Source organism: Ammospiza nelsoni, chromosome 9, assembly GCF_027579445.1.
Source record: "Ammospiza nelsoni isolate bAmmNel1 chromosome 9, bAmmNel1.pri, whole genome shotgun sequence".
In the NCBI taxonomy this organism is placed as follows: domain Eukaryota; kingdom Metazoa; phylum Chordata; class Aves; order Passeriformes; family Passerellidae; genus Ammospiza; species Ammospiza nelsoni.
The window spans coordinates 5,657,033-5,676,515 of record NC_080641.1 but is presented as its reverse complement, the minus strand read 5'-3'; the positions used below and the strand labels follow the sequence as shown (position 1 = coordinate 5,676,515).

Sequence of the window (19,483 nt, the reverse complement as noted above, 5' to 3'; positions counted from 1 at the left end):
CCTTGGCTTTGCTGGGTTTTACTTTAACAGCTAAGATGCTAACATTTGATCAAATCACACTTGGCTAGAGCAAGACCTGTCATGAGCTTTACTGCCTTCAAGTGATGATAAGCAGAAAGTGCAGATAAATAAGGCACCTGAAGAGGAGCACGTTTTGCAGCAGCCAGAGTGAGACTTCAGAGAGGCTCACTTGTGCAAGGAGGCTTTTCCTCACATGTCCCAGGCACAAGCCCGGGGTTTTGCTTTGAAGTATCTGCTCTGACTCTGCCCCTAGGGCTTGGTGGGGTTCCCTGTTTTCAGCTCTGCTCAGATAACCATCACACCAGTTAAATGAGTACAGCATGGCAAGCACTGGGGGCAAAGCAGTGCCAAATGATCCTTCAGAAGCCAGACAAGGACCCCAGGTCACAGCCCACCTGGTTTTTTACAGCTAAGATGATGTGGGTTCCCACATGCACTCAGCTGCCAGATGCAGCTACAGGGGCAAACATAAAGAGAACAGTTGTGTCTCTGGCCATGTCTGCAGAGCCCTGCCACAAAAGTAACAGAAAGAAACAGGGCCTGTGCCATCAACACAAATGGAGATTTGTCATTGATGGGTCTGTCATTGGAAGAGGGTGACCAGGACAGCAGTGCATGATCACTCAGCTCTGGATACTGGAGATCCATCAGAAGCGAGAAGGTGATAAGAGCATCTGCAGGTCCTTCTCAGTAGGAACAGAAGGATTCTCTGATACAGATGATCTTTAAACTGAGAGTTGATGGTCTGACCTTGCACAGTCATGAGGGCCAACTCTTCTGCCCCCCAGGCAGCCGACAAGGATCTTCACATCATGGCACATGTCTGGGATGAGTTGGTGTGAACCAGGCAGCAAAACTGCAAGTACAAGGGAAGTCTGAAAGGAGGTTGGAGCCAGGTGGGGTCCAGCCTCTCCTCCCAGGCTACTTGTGATCTGACCAAAGTTTTAAGCTTTGCCAGGGGAGGTTTAGGTTGTATATTAGGAAGAATGTTTTTCACAGGAAAGATGATTAGACACTGGAATGGGCTGCCTTGGGAGGTGGTGGAGTCACCACCCCTGGAGGGTTTAAGGACTGGACATGGCCCTCAGTGCCCATGGTCTGGGTGACAACGTGTGGTTGGGTCAGAGCTTGGACTCGCTGATCTCAGAAGTCTTTTCCAACCAAACTGATTCTGTGATTCTGTGTGACTCAGCAAGATCTGCTGGAGGTGTGGGATGGACATATGGGGGTACCAAAGGTGCTCTTTCTGCTGGCTGCAGGTCTGACCCTGCTCATGGAGAGCTGGGAACCTCGGGGAAAACCAGAGGCAAACTGTAGCTAAACTACCTCTAGAGAAGAAATAGAATGAAAGGGAGGAGGGTAGGAGGGCTGGGAGGAGCTGTACCCAGGGCGACATCGGGAGCTGTAGTCCTGTACCCTCCATGGCTGCGCCTCAGCCTGTGCCCTGTGCTGGAAATCAGGCTCTGTGTTTCCTGGAAAACCCCAAACAACTGACTCCTTTCACCAGGGAAGCACCTGGGAAGAAAATTTCCAAAAGATCAGACTACTGCACTGATTATTTCTTAGTCCTTAAGAAAGGCTGCTCTGTTCATTGCTGAGGAGCCAAGCCCCCCTCCCCAGCATGAGCTGGGGGGCATGGAAGGTACCAGCAGCAAAGGGACACAGCACACAGCTCTTTTGGGTTTGACTGGAGAACGTGTGGGATGTTGATTCCTAGGCAGAGGTGTTCATGTCCCCTTTTTGCGAGGGAGAAAGGACATGTCAGAACTTTTCCTACAGAGGGAGCACCGGGACAGCCGTGGCTACTGTCAGCCACCAGCTGAGGTGCCTTATTTTGGCGCTGGAAGGTCTGGGTGCCCATATACCCATCCTCTGGGCAACATGTGTCTATACTACAACGTGTAACATCGGTCAGGATGAGATGGAATTTGATAATCAGAAAGCAAACACTTTAAACTTGGAGATCATTCTGGGTTGAAAAAAAAAAAAATACTTAGCCTCAGTGAAAATCTCTAAATTAGGATTTGAAAGGCGCTTGTGGATCAAGTAAAGCAAAGGGTCTCCTGATCTGCAGACCTTCCCTAGGAATTGCAAAAAATGGCTGTGGTCACTGCAAACTGGAATGGAAATCGTTTCATACATGCCACAAGGACATATTTCAGATCAATGGTCTGTCCTCAGGCAATCTAGGCTGATCAGCAATAGACGAAGTGCAACATTTGTATTAGATTTGGTGACCACAGCAATATCAAACTTCTTAAAGATTCATGTTTATCAAGTTGACAACAGAAGCTGATAAATGATCACCTGTTTTCACTCAACAGAGAGACTAGAATACCTCCCTTCCTAGTGTGCATACTGAAACTGCAAATATCATGCTTCCTCTGTTTTGAGGAAGCACTTTTGGCAAGCTTTGCAAAACTTATTTTTGTGATTCCAATTATTCTAGCTGTGGCAGAAAAACACAGAGGAGAAAGACAGGAGCAGCAGATTGGGCCTGATGAGAATCTGGTGTGAAAACCAGAGGTCACCAAGGACAACTCATGCAAAAGTTAAGAAGTGTATCATCAAACCCACAATAATCATGCAGTATGCCATGACTCAGGCTAAAAGCCTGAAAAATTCGAGGAATGGATAGTGCCCAAATGGCAAGGTCTTTTGTCATGGTAATAACAGCACAGGGTGACAGTGAGGAATTCATAAAATCCATCCTGCTGCCTAGCAGAATGAAGGATGGGTTCAATTGTTTCTGCTGCTGCTGCTCACATCTGCTGGGTCCCAAATGTCTCAGATCACACAGTCTCCAACACAACACTGCAATCGAATCAGATAAGATTTCTTGCATGACTGGAATTAAACACTCACACAAGTAAAGTCAAGGACTTTACTAGAGCAAAGCCTTGTCTCTGCTATGCCTGAAGTTTCCCTGAAGGCTCTGTAGGATTCACAGCCCTCAGCCTCTCACTGTGTTAGGTAACCAGTAAGTTTTCTTGAGGGTTCCTGCAAATCTGAAAAAACTGGATAGCAGTTTTGGGAAAGCTGGTACCCTGATGCCTGGTGACAGAAGGCTTTTGTTAGAAATTCTGGTATTAGCAAAGAAGAAGAGAGACTATGACTGACTGGTAAAGGCTGACAAGGAGCATCCCTGCCTCAAAGCCAAACTCCTCATTAGATTTCTAAGTTTAGGAGGAGGAAAAAAAAACTACAACTGCAAAACGTCCATAATCTAGGAAATAAAACTATTCCAGCTTCCATTTTAGAATACAACTTTTTTCAATCATCAAAAATTAGTTGAACCTTCCTGGAAAATTTCTCAGTCATTCTGAAGATTGCACTGAAATGTGATGTAACATTATTATTTTTACCTAATTTTCGTGATGAATGTCTTTGGGTAATTACTGAAGATAAAGATCAGACTGACATGTAGCTTTTATATCTTCAGATGCTTTTGACAGACTTTGAAGATAATATATTTACATATTCATATGGAAATTTAGCTATATATTTTTTGGGTACCAATTTTTTTTACTGTTCTGATGGGAAATCCACCATACCACTTTGTAAGCCCTTGGACTATTCACCTCAGCTAAATTCAGGATGCAAGAACAAAATGTTATCAGGAAGAAGTAGCAATAAAATATAATAACATATAAGCTGAAAAAAAATATTGCAGAATCACTGTGGAGGTTTGACAATGCCTGCCCTGGTAGCTCAGCCTGGGCTGCAGCATCCTGAGATGTTCCTGATAGTCTGACTGGAAGAGCAGAGATGCCTGGCATTAAGCATGTTGGCTCTGCTTAAACCACCCAGTGGTTCAGTGATATCAGACTCAGTCCTGATGCAACACAGATTTTATTCCCTTGTGCTCTGTAGGGAGTTTGATATTATGGTTATTACGGTTAATAGTCAGTGGATTAGGAGTCACAGCCCTCTTGTGCATGACCAAGCAACAGTCCCACATCTTTCCCAGAAGGACCAGAAAACTCTCAGCCCAAAACTTGCTGCTGTTTGCTCCATTGCCATGGGTCGATAATATCTGTCTTAAAAAACCAAACAAACAAACAAAAAATCCTTTAAGATCAGGCTGTCATGTGAGGAGTCATTCTGGCTTTCTGTAAGACAGAAATAAATCCAGTAGTGCAGAACTCCAGTAGGAAGGATATTTTGTGCAGGATTTAGAGAACATTCCCGCCTTCAGCATTTCCGGTGAACAGCACAATGGAAAAACCACATTTTAAAAGAGGCCTGTGAGTGTGGAAGGTGAGCCTTTCCGGAAGCTGGTCATTAACACGCCATTGTCTAATGAGCACTGATGTCAGAGCTGGCTGCGAACACCGCAGGGCTCAGCCGAGGAAACGACTGCCTGAAGATTAATGGTGACAGTGATGTATGTCACTTGTAAACAGCACTAATCAGAGATGCCGGCCGGGAACCGCGGGCCAGGCAGGAAATGAATACAGCTGAGGACTTTGCAGACTCACTTTCGTATTCTGACCTTTCAAAAGACCAAATAAATTAATTCAGTTTAGCACGGATGTAAACACTTTCCCCGGCAGAAAGTTCTGATGAAGCTACAAAGACTCCCAAGCCCGCGCCACTCTTCAGTTTTCATCACGGATGGCTTAAAAAATCCTTCAGCAATGCCTGGCTAGCAGACCCCAACAGCAAAGTGTTATGTTCCTGTTGTCAGTGCTTCATATCTGAAACAACGCAATTTTGTTTCCTTCCTTTTAAACAGCAGCAACAAGGGAGAAAAACACATTTTTCAACGTGACCCGTGTGCAGGCTTCTCAATGATTCTCCTTATCTAACTGAAGAACCCCACACGACAACCCCCACCCCTGGGACACATCTTTTAAGGGCACCACTAAACAAATTCCCTGAATTAGCAGACAGCAAGATCCTCTAGTTGACATTTCCAATAGAACTCCTTTCCTTCTGGATTTGCTTCATGGGGAAGAGATAAAAAAACCAACCATTGGTTGGATCATATTATTATTAAATTTTACGTCCAATTATTGTTTCCGATAAGGAATAAACAACATAAATATTGAGGAGTGATAAATTGGTCAGAAGTGACTGAAGAGCAGAATTATTAATTAAAACCAAATTAGTTCAAAACACATAATTTTAGTTTTCAAGTCTTCAAATGTCTTTACATGAAAAATAAATATGGGAATTCATGTTTTCAGCCCATACTCTTCAGTGACGTTTCTTTCCATGCTTATTTCTTCCTGTAAGAAAAAGCAGTAAAAACACTATTGGTTTGGATATTTTGTTTTTCTTCTCACAAATTTTGCTTCCCTTCAGCAGAAACATAACCCAACAAAAGCCATACTGGTAGGATTAGATTTGAAAAAAAACAGTGCTGGAGCTCGGCTGTGGAGGAGCCTGGGCAGAGCCAGAACATGAGAATGGAAATGGAGGAGGCAAAGTTTGCTTTTACCTGGGAAGTAAGGAAAACAGCTTTGGAGAGAGATGCTCTGGGACTACTGACAAAGGAGGATTTCTCATTGTGCTCCAGCTCTTTGTGCTGAGCTGAACTGCTCACTTGGGGCTGCACTTCTATTCAGCTGGACTGAAAGCCTGAATCTCTCAGAGACTCCCCGTAAAAAGGAAACATTACATTCTAAGTGTACAATACAATGCCCTTGTTGTTAACACTGTCAGTCAATATTTCTTTCACAGTGGGCAGCTACTGTGTCTATACAAATCAAGCATGACCTGATCATCAGCTGTGACAAGACCTTATCAAACACCAACAGAAGCCAGCACAGACACTTTTCAGCCAAAGAACAGGAAGGCCCAAAGGATCAGCACATGACCTCATCATCCTGCACTTTATGCTCTATTCAATTTTACTTTTGTGTCACATGAAGATTGCTATGAAAATACATTTAGTATTCATCCAGCAATTGAAAAAAGTATTTCTGCAAGTAACAGAACATTAACTCAATATTGTTCTCATATTTTAGAATCTTGATTTGAGGGTTTAAAAATCAGAGCCTCCTTCCCAACAGATTTGTGAATATATTTCAGTGGTTAGAGAAACAGCTGGGAAACAGGACATTTAGTTCTCATCACAATTTTTTTAGAGCTTTCTAGATCTCTAGTCATGTCATCAACATAATATTGTAGGTCTGCTTTATCTGGTTTTAAAATAACTTATTTGTTTTCCTGTATCGTCATCCTGCAGCACCCAAAATGGGCCAGAAGCATTTACAGAGTCATTAATACTGTTACTATAACCACTGTAGCTTACAATTCAAAACAGGGATGCTCATTAGCACCAGCAGCAGTGCTGACAAAACACAGACTGACTTGGATGTCATTTGGCTACTTCATGGCCTAGATTTAGTATAAGCTTTCTATTAATGGGGAGGGGGAAGTGTGGGTGAGTGGGGGAAAATTGTTTGTGATTATTCCCCCTTCTCCACACTCCAGATTTCTAAGTGAATTCTCAGGAGCTGCACAGCACACTGCTGCAGTCAGGACTGACACAATTGCTTGCACTGTAGTATAGGAATAATTCAATCTGAGTTGGACAGGCCCTTCAGACCATGGCTGGTGGGTGCTGAAAGAGGGGACACAGCTGCTCATCCCCATCTAGAAGCTGCCTGGCACAGCGGCCCCTTATAATTCACTTCTAAATTATATTCCATCTCCAAATCTTCCTTAAATCAGCTTAGATAGGATGTGGAGGCTAAATTACAAATATTTTCCAGGAGCTGAAATCAGCAGGTAAAAAAATTATGTCAGATGGGCACGGACAATATTTTATACATGTAACAGGTAAAAAAAGCTCATGTGACCACCACTATTGCAGAAAAGTGAAATAAAATAATGCAGTCTATCTTTATTTACTTATCTTTTAAAGGCAGAATAAATTATGAAACACAGTTGCGGTTAAAGCCAGTTTAAAATATGCATGATATAAGCCTTGTCTGAAATTGAAAATTAGGTTTAAACTGTAACCCTGCTTCCTAAAGTCCCTTGGGTTACAAAAGGCAGTTGTGCACTGTTCCCCATTCAGTCTGATTTTAAAATTTGTATCACACATGTGGCACAAGAGAGTTTTTCAGTTAACTCTTAAAAAAAAATCACGATAGATTACATCTTATTCTTCTTTTAATGTTTCACAAATTTGGATTCCTAGCAGAGTTGGGATTTTTTCATTTCTTTTGAATATTAGTGTCTTCCATTCCCATTCTCCTTAGCTCCACATGAAAAAGGCCACAGTGGGACTCTCACCAGAAGTACCCATGGAAGTAAAACACAACAAAATTACGGGGGGTAATGAGGTCATGTCTTCTCCTCGAAGCTCAGTGTCCTACCTGAGAAATCAAAATGAGACATTGCCATTAAAAACATGAGAACTATTAAATTCTTAATCAATTAACTGCAGTAATTTTAACCCTTTCCAGTTTTTCATTCAGCTAACACTGAAGATGTTTCTTTATTAGATGTATTGTTCTTATGACACCTCCAAGAGAAACTGAATTTAAACCCAAGAAAATTAACTGACATCAGACTTGTATGTGAAGAGATAACTTGCGCTGATGAACCTCAGAGATTAATCTATTTTTACTTTATGCAAACTGAAATGAGAAGTTTTGGGTTATTTAGTAACACAAAAAAAATTCAAAATGCAGAGGTTTTTTTTTCTGAGCTAAAGATTTTCTATCCTGGGTGGGAGATTGCAAGTAAACACAAATCCACAGACAGAGAAGTGAAAGAGGGAGCATTTCGTGGATGAACTAGAAATTAGCAGTGGGTGGTTGTAATTTCTGAAGAATGGTGCAAAAATTAAAATATCTGCTTGCAAAATGATTGATCAGCCAAAGCTTGGAGGAGACACTGAGAAACTCTGAGTTTGAAGTCAGGGTGCTGTGGATGGAGCTGTGTGCAGCACACAGCGCTGATGCTGCGGAGGGCAGCTTAAGGGCAGATGGGGTGCTTCTGGGGGCTGAAGAGAAGGCTGGATGTTATTTCATGTGACATTACTGTCATTAAGGTTAATTTTAGGAGCCTAGGGCATGTACAGGTGTTTGGGGCCAGGGGCTGGTGTCGCCCTACCCCGAACAGGAGCTGAGCTGCGCGGAGCAGCTGCTGCTCTGGGCTGCGGTTTGTAGCATGAGCCCTGCAGAGCTGCAGTGTCATTTCCCCAAGGGACGAGGGCACAGCCAGAGCTGCCCTCGGAGCCCGGAGTGGGCACAGCTGCAGAGGCCAGTACAGAGCCACCTCCTGCCACCAGCTCCTCTGGACACAGGGCTGGGGCTGGCCAGGGCAGTCCAGGCTGCTGCAGCATGTGAGAGCCCGAGCCAGCACGCAGCGGGGCCGAGGGAGCAAAGGGAACCTAGCTGGAAGCTTCTCTAGAGGAAGATGGAGAACCCACTTCTTTTATTCCCCCAACTCAACATTTCTGCTTCAAAGGATAAACCCTATTACAAAGTCATGAAACCAGAAATTAAGGAAGAGCCAAACAAGGCAAGCAAGCCTGGGTAAGTGTTCAGGTCATGCCAGCCTTCTGTGTGTTCTATTTACATGGAGGATTCTTCTAGCATAGTTTGTGGGGGTGAATTTAGGGCACAGCTAATTTCATTTTTGACATATATGTGAGAACTCATGAACTGCAATCCTAGAAATTGTATGTGTAAAATATTAACTCTTTAAGAATAGTTATCTCAAAGAACTCTCGGGGTTTTTTTGGGGGGGACAAGAAACATTCCAAATTAATGATCTAAAAATACTAAGAAAGAGAGATTGCAAGAAGTTCTGAGAAATGCTTCTCTAAAGCCTGAATATGATCCGGGAAAGCTTTTTTCAAAAATTTCAAATGACAGGAAGCAATACTTCCTTTTTTCTTTGTGAAACATTAAAAGTAGAAGACGCTGAGCCAACTGTTTACATTGTCTAATGGGAAGTTTGGCCCCTCATCGTTAAAATAAATTAAAAGCATGCTGAAAATTAAAGGATTTCCATTTTTCTTTGCCAGTGCAAAATATGTGCTAAGCTATGAATAAAAAACCATTAATGTGAATAATATACCTAGGAGAAGTAACACCAACATTACTATAAGTGAAAATAGGGAGCTCTATAATGCAGAAGCAGAGAATGCTTGAGAGGGAAAAACCAATTTTCTACGATGTTTCTTGAAAAGCCACTCCAATTCTGTCGTAGAGCTAAGCAGAAGAGAAATAGGCTGAGCCTGCTCCTGCAGAAACCTGAATTCCATGAAAGTGATCACCTTGGCAAACCTGGAAACTTGACAAAAGCAGCAAGGTAAACATTGTAAAAGACTGGGTTGGTTGGTGATTCCCTCCAAGAAGCACCTGTGTGACTTGGGATGTTTCCTGTACCCATGTGTGTGCATTCAGACTGGGCAGAGTAACACTTTGAAAATTTCTCTGTGTAACCCAAGCATGCAAACACTACAGAATTACCTGGTATGCATCGAGGTAATCAGCAGTGTTTTCACACCACTTGGCCCCCATACATTTGCAGAGAGGTTTAAACCTTGTGCCAGCAGCCTTGGTACGAGTCCACTGACTGTACAGAGCAATAATCCACTCAGAAATGCAGCTGGCAGGAAAATCATACAGCTCCTGGCAAAGCAGGTTTTCCAAATACTTCTGTGATGCACAAATGCCATAGCTGTGTTAAACAGTGAATGCAGAGTTCCTCAGTAACTGCAGTAATTGATTGAACACTTGTCTCCAAAATTTCTACACTTTGGTAGTATTGTCCCTAGTATTTACCATAACGATGCAGGGTACAGTCTTGGGTTTACTGACTTCCATAAGAGTTTAATTCCTCACTTCAGTGGGGTACCAAGACATTGCTATACTAAGAATTGCATTTGTAGGTCCTGACTGAGAAGAAATATGTAGAATGCTACAACACTGTGGCCGAAAGAATGTATCGGTCCTTTCTTTCCACCACAAATCATTCCAGAACACTTCAGTGCTTACCACAGCCTTTTCTCTTATTCCAGCAGTTCCCACTTTCTTGACAAGCTTTCTTCACAAGCTGCCTGCTTTGACCAGAGCTGCTTCTACAAGCCATTAATGTGCTAATTGATGAGCACGTGGTAGAGGTCACCTAAGGACCCAAACTCTGCTTCCAGGACCTGGGGAAAAGTGGCTGGGGAGGGGGTATCTAAACAATCCCACCGGTGCATCTGAGTCACCCGGCCGTGTTTATTGCTCACGTTTTGAGATGTCCTGGTTGCAGACGTGTCAAACCATTCTAAGATTGCATCTGTAAAGAGAAAATAGAGCCAGACAGTGCTGTGTGGCTCACATACCCCAGGTATTTAATGCAAAGTACAGCCATTCACTGCATTCTTACAATCTGCCAGACGGCACTTTCAGAGCAGTAACAATTCTCTGAAGAATTTCCCCCTTTTAACATCATTTCCTCATTCAGCCAGCTGTCTTTTACCATGTTACTCTCCGCTGGTGCCTGACTAACAGAGATTTGACTGTTCTTGTATGAAAGAGAAACTTGTAGATTTTTGCTGGTCTTATATTTGGATTAAAGTGACAATTATATTTGTCAAAAATGGGAAAAAACCAACCAAACAAATTTACTCTTTTTCAAATAAAAAAGTGAGATAATAGTTTGAAATTTATTAAGTGATTTACTTAGCTTTTATAATTTCCATTTTTCACACAGAATTACTAAAATAAATAGAAAGAAATTTAAATAAAACACTGCAGATGGAAATTGAGGTGATAGTAGAAAAGTTAATTTGTTCATTTAGAAGTTTGGTTTTAGTTTAAATGTCTATTCATTTGTTTAAATTAGTTTCTTCTCATATTTAGAAAGCAGCAAAGTTGAACAAATCTTGGTTTCTGCTTATTATTGCACAAGCTCACTGCTGCACTCAGGTGTTGGGGGTCTGTGAGGCTCCCAGGTTGTTGCAGATGCTGAAGGAAAACCAGAAGCTCAGGGGAGGAGTTTCCAAACCCACAAAGATCCTCTCCAGTATTTCATGCCTTTGTGAACTGAGTATGTGGTCTAAAGACATAAGGCTCTATCTTTTACTATGGCCAAAATAATTTCTGTAGGGACAGGAACCTGCAGCTGGCAAAGTTCATGGGACTTTCTGAAATTCTCATACCTAATAAACGCTGTAAGGGAGTAAGGTCTCATTTCCCTGACTCCAGAATTCCCCTGCTTTCCTGAATTTCTCCTCATGAACTCTTTTCTTCTCCCTAGTTAAAATTTACATTCCTGCAAGAAATTACTTCAGCTACGAAACATGTGATACCTATTAAAATTTTAAAAACCAAAACAAAACGCCTCCTTTCACGTTGTGCAAACCCAGAGTCATTATTGGCTTAAATTCCTTGCCAAAGAGATTGGAATTTCCTTTCATCTAAACTACACGTGCCTCCTCCCTGCCAAGGGAGCCCAAACTGTGTAAATCAGGAAACAGAACCGCAAGCCTTGATGAGGAAGTGGGATCATGTTTCAGAAACGTTTGGTCCATAAGTTGATTTGATCAACTAATCCCAGACCAGTCACTTACTGATACTTTCAGTGTCCTGTGATTTGTCCTGGAATGAAAATGGTTCCAAACATGCACATCCACAAAGCAACTGATAAAATTTGCTTCTTTTCCCCCTTTCTTTGCTGTTTCCTAGGGCAGATTTTTCAAAATTGACATGAAACACGTGCAACTTGACATACTTAATGAAGAACATGAGGAGTTTTATAAATGAGGCACAGTGTCTCAGAATAGCATGGCATTTGAAGTGTTTGTGGTAAACAAACCAGACTACACGTGGTATTGCCCTGTAAAACTGACACCTAAACCATATTGCTACAGTTTTTTCTTCAAGCTACAGAATTCTGTATATTTCATTAAAAAAGCAGACTGTCGTAACAGCCTCAGAGTGAGCATATTCAAAACTACATCTCTGCATGACTATCTCAAGTTTAAATAGCTGACAAGACCTGCTTCCCTTATGATTCACCATGCTACATGGTCTCAATTGCCTTAAAGATTAGTAGGACAACACAAATACCACAGTGAAAAGCCTCTGCTCTGATGTTTTTAGAAAAAGAGAAAAGAAATATACTCTGCAGGAAAAAATGTCAAGAGTGAGTTAAAGGAAATGTTCCTGATGCCCCTTAGAGAATGATCTCCCTTAGTGAGGTGATCTAATCAAAGGCTCTGTGGAACAGCCCTGAGCCACAATGGTGACAGATAATGTGTGTTACACAGCTTCCTAAATGCACAGTATGAACAATTATTCTAACTCCTTTCTGTTTCTTAAGCAGTGTGTCACCTGAAGAAGCAGTGAAATGGGGAGAGTCTTTCGACAAACTACTTTCTGAGAAAGGTCAGTAGTTTTTTGTCTCTCCATGCAGACTGTTAGGATGGAAAATTGATGGTAAAGGATGGAAAATCATAAAATCCAGTTATGCCCTTGAATAGACATGCCAGTTACCTAAACTAGGTATGATGGGTCATTTATGGCAGCATGTGTTTCCTGCTCTTCTTGTCTTCTTCAGCTATAGCTTGCTGTCAACTTGTGAAAATAGTTTAAAATAATTTTTGTGTTTGGTGTTTTATTGAACAAAGTAATACAGCAGACAGCAGACTCCCTTCAGTAAACAGGAACATTTAACCATAATATTGCTCAAATATTCCTAACTGCATATGCTCCATATACTTGAGACTTTGTCACTCCTGACAGTTTATTTCTAAGCCAGTGATTAGATCCAAGCTGGCCTTCATTGAGAGGCCCTGCTGCTCGCATAATTATCAAATGCACATATGTTCCTCCCTTCACTTTGGAGAGCCACATGTTTCAGCTACAGTGCTGGACACTGTGGGCTTTTCAAATCTGTTCCTTGAACAGTTCACATCCACACAATTGCATTACTTCCACAGATGAAGCACGCTTGGCAAAGAAAATATCCTCAGCATAACAACAGCAGGATAAAGCCAATTACAGAGATGCTGAAAGCCATCCATTTTAAATTGCTGCTGAAGAGTAGTTTACTTATGAGCAAAGATTCAAATAGAGTTTTGATCAAACTGAATTGATATTCAGCTGGAATAAAGTCCACCACTTCCACATACTCCCATATGTTTTGCTTAATGTTTTTTCTAAATTTATGAGATTTTGGTAGCATTTTTTACTGATGCTGAGAATTCTGTAAGGAGAGTTACAGGATCACAATGGAGAAACTGCACTTATTTACAGCCTTTATGTATTCTAGGATACTTATCTCTAATGTGGTATTGTTCCAAGGGAGCAAAACATATTTTACTACATTGCACAGACTCTTTGAAAGAGTAACTGTCTGATAAGGATAGATTTTTTTAATGCAATTCAACTTTCCCTTTTGTAGCTGGGCTGGATGCCTTCACAAAGTTTCTGAAAACTGAGTTCAGTGAGGAGAACATCGAATTCTGGATAGCCTGTGAGGATTACAAGAAAAGCAAAAGCGCACATGATCTTCTGACAAAAGCCAAGACCATTTTTGAAACATTCATACAGAAAGATGCTCCAAAAGAGGTAAAGACCTTTCTCATTATACATAGTGTTTGATTGACACAACTGCATCTGGTGAAACTTTCTTTTGAGAAGTGCATGCCCAGAAGCAGCTTCAAGAGCTAATCCTGCAGTCCCCTGATATAAGAAGACTTTCATAAAAGTCAAAACGCTGGAAGGAGCACGGACGTGTCTTGATTGACTCCCTCTCCCTTTTCCACCCCTCCACCTCCAATTGCATATCCCTGGTGTGTTACTGTCAGCACAAAATGATGTTGATATGACAATCCTCACCAATGCTAAGGCCTTTTCTTAATATCCTAAGAATGAAAAAAGTTTTCATATTTCCAACTTATTCATTTTACTGAAGTTTATGAAGGGTTCATAAATGAACAAAAGAAATAATTTTTTGCCTGCCCTAAAAAGGAGATGAACAGGTTGGGAGATCATCAAATTTCAGTGAAATCACAAGCAGCCTCTTGAAGAGGTCTTTTTGACTTACATTTTCCTTTAATTCTATCCCATTTGAGTAGATCAGTAGCTGTATTTTTTTATTTGCCAGAATAGGAGAAGTTAAACACTTACTTCTGCTTCCTTGTAATGAGGGTGAAAAAGGTGTAATTCTCATTTTAGTGAAAAGATTGCAAAGCGGTGCAGTTTCCATCTGCAATTCCCATAGATTGCATTAGGATTCTGATCTGCTTTTCCTAGGAAATGCCTACTTTTAAGGACTTATGTCCCTTTCCATTCCTTTCCCTGCTGTGTGCCTTTGGGGAGAAGCAGCCCTGGACAGGTAACAAGTGCTGACACTGTCAATGCTTGAGACTGATTGAAGCAAAGAGATGAGCAGGAGAAAGCTGAGGAGAGGACAAGGCAGGGAAGTCATAGTAACTTAACAATTTCTTTCTCTGCCATTCTTGAGTTTGGTGCAGGCAGGGTGGAAGCTGTGGTTCATCTTGGACACTTGGCTTTGGTGTGACTTCCTCCCTTGGGCTCAGCTGAGACCACATAGCTCTGCAGCTTGCACATCTCCTCTGATTCCTTGTCCAGCAGAACTCTTTTAAACAATTTCTAAGCCTACAGTTTGATGGGATCATAAAATTTTGGATGAGTGGACCCTTCTCTGATCACTAATTGCCCTTCGGCTCTTAGATCTACACTATTGAAGTCACTTTTTGATTGGGTCAACAAATTTTAAAATATATCCTACCTTATTTTTCAAAATAATGTGCTTGAACTAGTGCCTGTCACTTCATTAAAATTCTTATACTATTAAACATTTCCCAGGGTGAATACAGCAGCACATGGGGTAAATAGTAATTTTGATACACTTCATCAATCTAAGGCCTCCAGAGACCCATTTAAATGAAAAAAAAATTAGAATTTTTTCACCTTCCTACTACAGAAAGTACACAGAAACCAGAATTTTTAACTATTCAGTAATGTCATCTTATTAGAACCAGTTCTACTTTAATCCTACATGAGAGCAGGGGAGATCTGTAATAGTCTGGTATTGCAAAGCTGGGAACTTTTGACTATACAGTGTTCACTGTTAGAAAGTTACTTTTAGTCAAATATCAGAGTTTTTCTTCTGTTTCCCCAGTTTTCCATGGTACCAATGATACAATGGGATTTGTGGAGACTTTCTGAGAGCCACCACTGAAGGCAAACACGCTAATTCTGTGGTGTTAATATCCTGTTGTATGGGGGATTCAAGGTCCTCCTCATGCCTTGAGAGGCTACTAGAACAGAGGCTGGGCAGAGTTAAAGGAATAAAACAGAGATTTATTAAAGGCCTTCACAGGATACACCTTGGGCAGTACAAGAGCCTGGCCGTGGCTACACCCAATATGGACGACAAGTCACAAGTTTTCACACTTTTATGTTTTGGTCCTTTTCTGTCTTGGGGTTAATTTTCCAATTCCAGCTCCAGGTGATGCAGTCCCATCCTCCCAGTTTGCTCTCCTCCATTCCCTGTCGTTTGCACTTTTTGGGCCTGAAGATGCAGTGGTGCCCTTGGTTCTGGGGCTGGAAAAGGATAGTTTTGTCTAAGCTGTGGAGAGAACTTGCTAACACTTTATAAGAAGTTCAGAGTTATAAACTAATGCAGTACAGAATCTGGAAAATATGAAGGCTCAAACTTAAGGCTTCACTCTTATCAGAAAAGTCTTTTCCTGGTGTACTGTATCAGTGCTGTAGATAATAACACTGGATATACAAGAATGTACATTAAATACCCTTTTCCTCGTCCTCCAGGTGAATCTGGACTTTCACACCAAGGAAGTCACAAGCCAGAGCATGGGGCAGCCCCTGCGCAGCACCTTCGACGCGGCGCAGAGCACGGTGTACCGGCTGATGGAGCAGGACAGCTACCCGCGCTTCCTGCGCTCCGCCGCCTACCGGGGCCTGCTGCAGGGCCGGCCCGCGGCCCGCGCCCCGCTCCGCCGCCGCTCCCGCTCCTTCACCGTCAACGACTTCCAGGGCGTGCGGCCGGACCTCACCGTGTGGTGACAGCGCAGCTCAGCCCTCCTCACCCCGTGTGGTGACAGCCCAGCTCAGCCCTCCTCACCCCGTGTGGTGACAGCCCAGCTCAGCCCTCCTCACCCCGTGTGGTGACTGCCCAGCTCAGCCCTCCTCACACCGTGTGTTCCCGTGTGGTGACAGCCCAGCTCAGCCCTCCTCACCCCGTGTGGTGACAGCGCAGCTCAGCCCTCCTCACCCACTGTGTCCCTGTGTGGTGACAGCCCGGCTCAGCCCTCCTCACCCCCTGTGTCCCCATGTGTCCCTGTCCCAGCTCAACCCTCCTCACCCCGTGTGGTGACAGCCCGGCTCAGCCCTCCTCACCCCCTGTGTCCCTGTGTGGTGACAGCCCAGCTCAGCCCTCCTCACCCCTGTGTCCCCATGTGTCCCTGTCCCAGCTCGGCCCTCCTCACCCCCAGCTCCTGCAGCAACCCGGGTGTGTTTTAAACACCAAACCCTCAGCGGGTGTAACTAAGTGGTGAAGCAAAAGAAAATTCATTTATAGCAGGTCAAAGGTCTGGAGCAGAATCTCACTTTCACAGAAAAGTGGGTGATGTATTGGCAAGTCATAACATGTGGAGTTTTCATATAGGAATTTTTTTTTTAAACTCACAGCAAAGACTGTGATCAGATTTGGGGGAAAATTTTGATTTTCCTGCTTAAAAATGTCTCATATAGTGCCATTTGATATTACCAAACACGTATCCTGGGCCTGTACCTTTATGCCAGAGTTTCATCACAGTTAAAATATCTGTATCCAGTCTTTGCACACATTTATGTTTTTTTGCAATATTTCCTACACTAAGCACAGAGAATTTGTGGTATTTTCTGATACTGTAAAACACACAGGAACATTATTAGGTATAATGCCAATTTACATTTATTTTAACTAAAGACACTGCATAATTAAATCTATAATTAAAATGTGGCCATTGCCTATTTTAAGAGGAACGTAAAAATACCTATTTAATTTTTTAAGTTACATTTTTCTTATTCCACATGTCTGTTGTCTACTTTTAAGTTATGATGTATATATTAGCTTTGGCATCAAATGCATGTATTCTAATTTTTTGCAACTAAATGAGCAGCAGCAAGGGGACAAGAATGCTATTTTAACACAATGTGTATTCTTAAATACCAGCTGATGTCTATGTATATAAATATAAAATATTTCTACTTTTATTTATAAACAGTCATGGTATACCAACTTTGTTACTACAGCTCTTGGACTCAGGCAGGACAACTTTCAGTTCCATTGGACATTAATACCCTCTCTATAGGTTATAGAAGAGGGAGGAGAAATCTTTTTTATTTCTTTACTATCAAAGACAGACATATTTATTTATAGTCAGCACACACATTCATTCTGTCCTTTTCTTTCACAGTTGATGCAGACATACCTTGAAGCTTGGGGCAGTTCTTAAAATCTTAAACATTGGTTCAGTTTAGGAAGGGGCTGCAGGATTTATCTGTAACTATGACTTGTATATTACATTGTTTCTTGTGGAATTTAAGCTTTCTCCCTTTCCCTCCCCTTTCTGTAAATGGTGAAGGAGAAGAGATGCAGTTCCTGAGGATGGGACTTTGTGTTCATTATTAATTTGGGGTGTATAAGAGCTTCTGGATCTGTAGGTTTCCCTGTCTGCTTTATTAACTTCCAATAAATCAGATCTACTTAAAGAGTTGCCAGGATTTGATTTATCATCAGTACATTGATGAGGAAGATGTGAAGACTTCACCTAGGTTCAACTCTAGCTGTAATCACTGCCACAATAAACAAAATGTTACTGTGCACAGAGATCCAAACTCATGTGGAAATGCTGCTGAGCCACAGTGACCCAGGAGCCATCGCCAAGCTCTTACCTTTACCTGGGGAACAGAGAGGAAACACATTTGTAATGATTATCTGTGCTGGTTTATTCATCACCCTCCCCTGATCTCAAAACACCAGGCATAGGCTCTTTCTGACAGTGAAAGCAGTCTGGACCTGGCTGAAGGGGTTTTTTCACTAAAGAATAGTCAGGCATTGGAACGAGCTGCCCAGGGAGGCGGTGGGGTCACAGTCTCTGGAAGAATTCAAGAGGCCTCTGGCTGTGGTGCTTGGGGCTACAGCTTAGGGCTGACTGTGGCTGGGGAAGGTTAATGTTTGGATTAGATCTCCAAGGTCTCTTCCAGCCTTGGGGATTCTGTGATGAGGGAGTGTCAGGATCCATCCTAGTGAACGGATGACCTGATGGTTCGTAGGGGTGATCTCAAAGTGCAAAAGAACCGACAGGGTACAAGGGGATTTGCAGTGATAATCAAAACAAATGCAGTTTTATTGAAATAACCACAGCAAAAATGCGACAGAGGGATTAAGGGAGAGAGAAAGAGAGAGAGAGAGAGAGAGAGGGGATATAGCTACCAAAGCAGAGACGAAGTCCTTTGGTCCAGTCCAGTCGAGGGTCCGCCTGTTACGCTGGGGAGATCTCAAAATCTCTAGCTAACTCAGAGGTTTATATTACTGAAAACTGTGAGGGGGAGGGGAAACATATACAATAAGGAATAGATGTAACAGGTAGTCCATGTTCTCAGGAGTAAACAAGAGCCATTGTTTTCTTGGTCCAGTGGTCACAACCTGCAGGCAAACATCTCGCTTTGGTCAGCTTGCCTCCCCAAACACCTCCCCCGGGCTGGGGGTTTCAGTCCTAGTCCTTGGAAGGAGCAGAGGGGCCTTTTCTCATGGGGGTTTCATGTCTCAGTCCTTGATGGAGAGGCTCCTTACATCTCAGTCTGTGGTTGTAAAACAGGTGAGGGTCTTCTGTGGGAGACCACCCAAAACTCAGGAGAAGTCCAGCCAGGCCAAGAGGTGGAAGAGCTTCCAAAGCCATTGTTGCAAAAAGGGCATGGTGCCCCCTTCTTAGCACACAGCGAACACACCTGTGAAAACAAATAGCTTAACACTGAGCTTTCAGGTCTCAGGGCCTTTGGCGTGTGACTTTCTCCTTCAGAGCCAGAGATTCTAGACAGGGGGGGTCTTCTCTTCAGTGGTCCTCCAATGACAATCGTGAGGCAGATGAGGGAAAATTGAGACAGACTCTCACAGGGAGTCTCTAGTATCACCAACAATGTCTGAATGCCTGTTCTCAGATATTTAAAATATCCGTGTTGGAGGAAGAGATTTGAGAACAGCCCCACCTGAGTGCTGGCACTGGCCTTGCTGCCACACAGACATAAAACCTACACACTTGCAGCTAAATTCTGCCCTAGTGTGATTATGTCCCTTCATATCAGTGGAGAATCCACATCTTGAATGGATTGCCATGAAGGAAACTAATGAAAAAAGTACACATATTTAATACTGTTCCAAAATCCAACCAAATTACAAATATAGTACCCTGAGTAAGACATTTTCATATTAGCAAAATCCCAGCTGCTAGTCAGAAGGG

The 19,483-nt window shown here is 42.5% G+C and overlaps 1 protein-coding gene across 3 annotated transcripts; it reads left to right on the top strand.

The window, feature by feature from the left end:
- The first annotated feature begins 8,215 nt into the window (after positions 1–8,215).
- On the top strand, positions 8,216–17,739 carry RGS18 (regulator of G protein signaling 18). 3 transcript variants are annotated; one of them, XM_059478692.1, is made up of 5 exons: positions 8,216–8,522; positions 9,202–9,303; positions 12,310–12,374; positions 13,393–13,559; positions 15,792–17,739. In XM_059478692.1, the coding sequence occupies exons 1-5, from the start codon at positions 8,404–8,406 to the stop codon at positions 16,044–16,046; spliced, it is 708 nt and encodes a 235-aa protein (XP_059334675.1). In that variant the 5' UTR covers positions 8,216–8,403; the 3' UTR covers positions 16,047–17,739. The 3 variants fall into 3 exon arrangements, with proteins under 3 accessions (XP_059334675.1, XP_059334677.1, XP_059334676.1); XM_059478693.1 differs by having other exon boundaries at positions 8,217–8,522; positions 12,313–12,374; XM_059478694.1 differs by lacking the exon at positions 9,202–9,303 and having other exon boundaries at positions 12,313–12,374.
- Positions 17,740–19,483: the final 1,744 nt, after the last annotated feature.

Bases quoted from the DNA above. Each gene is read 5' to 3' on its own strand.
- RGS18 (XM_059478692.1), top strand. From the start codon at position 8,404: ATGGAGAACCCACTTCTTTTATTCCCCCAACTCAACATTTCTGCTTCA. The intron at 8,523-9,201 runs GTAAGTGTTCAG...ATTCTGTCGTAG, and splicing joins AACAAGGCAAGCAAGCCTGG to AGCTAAGCAGAAGAGAAATA. The intron at 12,375-13,392 runs GTCAGTAGTTTT...TCCCTTTTGTAG, and splicing joins CAAACTACTTTCTGAGAAAG to CTGGGCTGGATGCCTTCACA.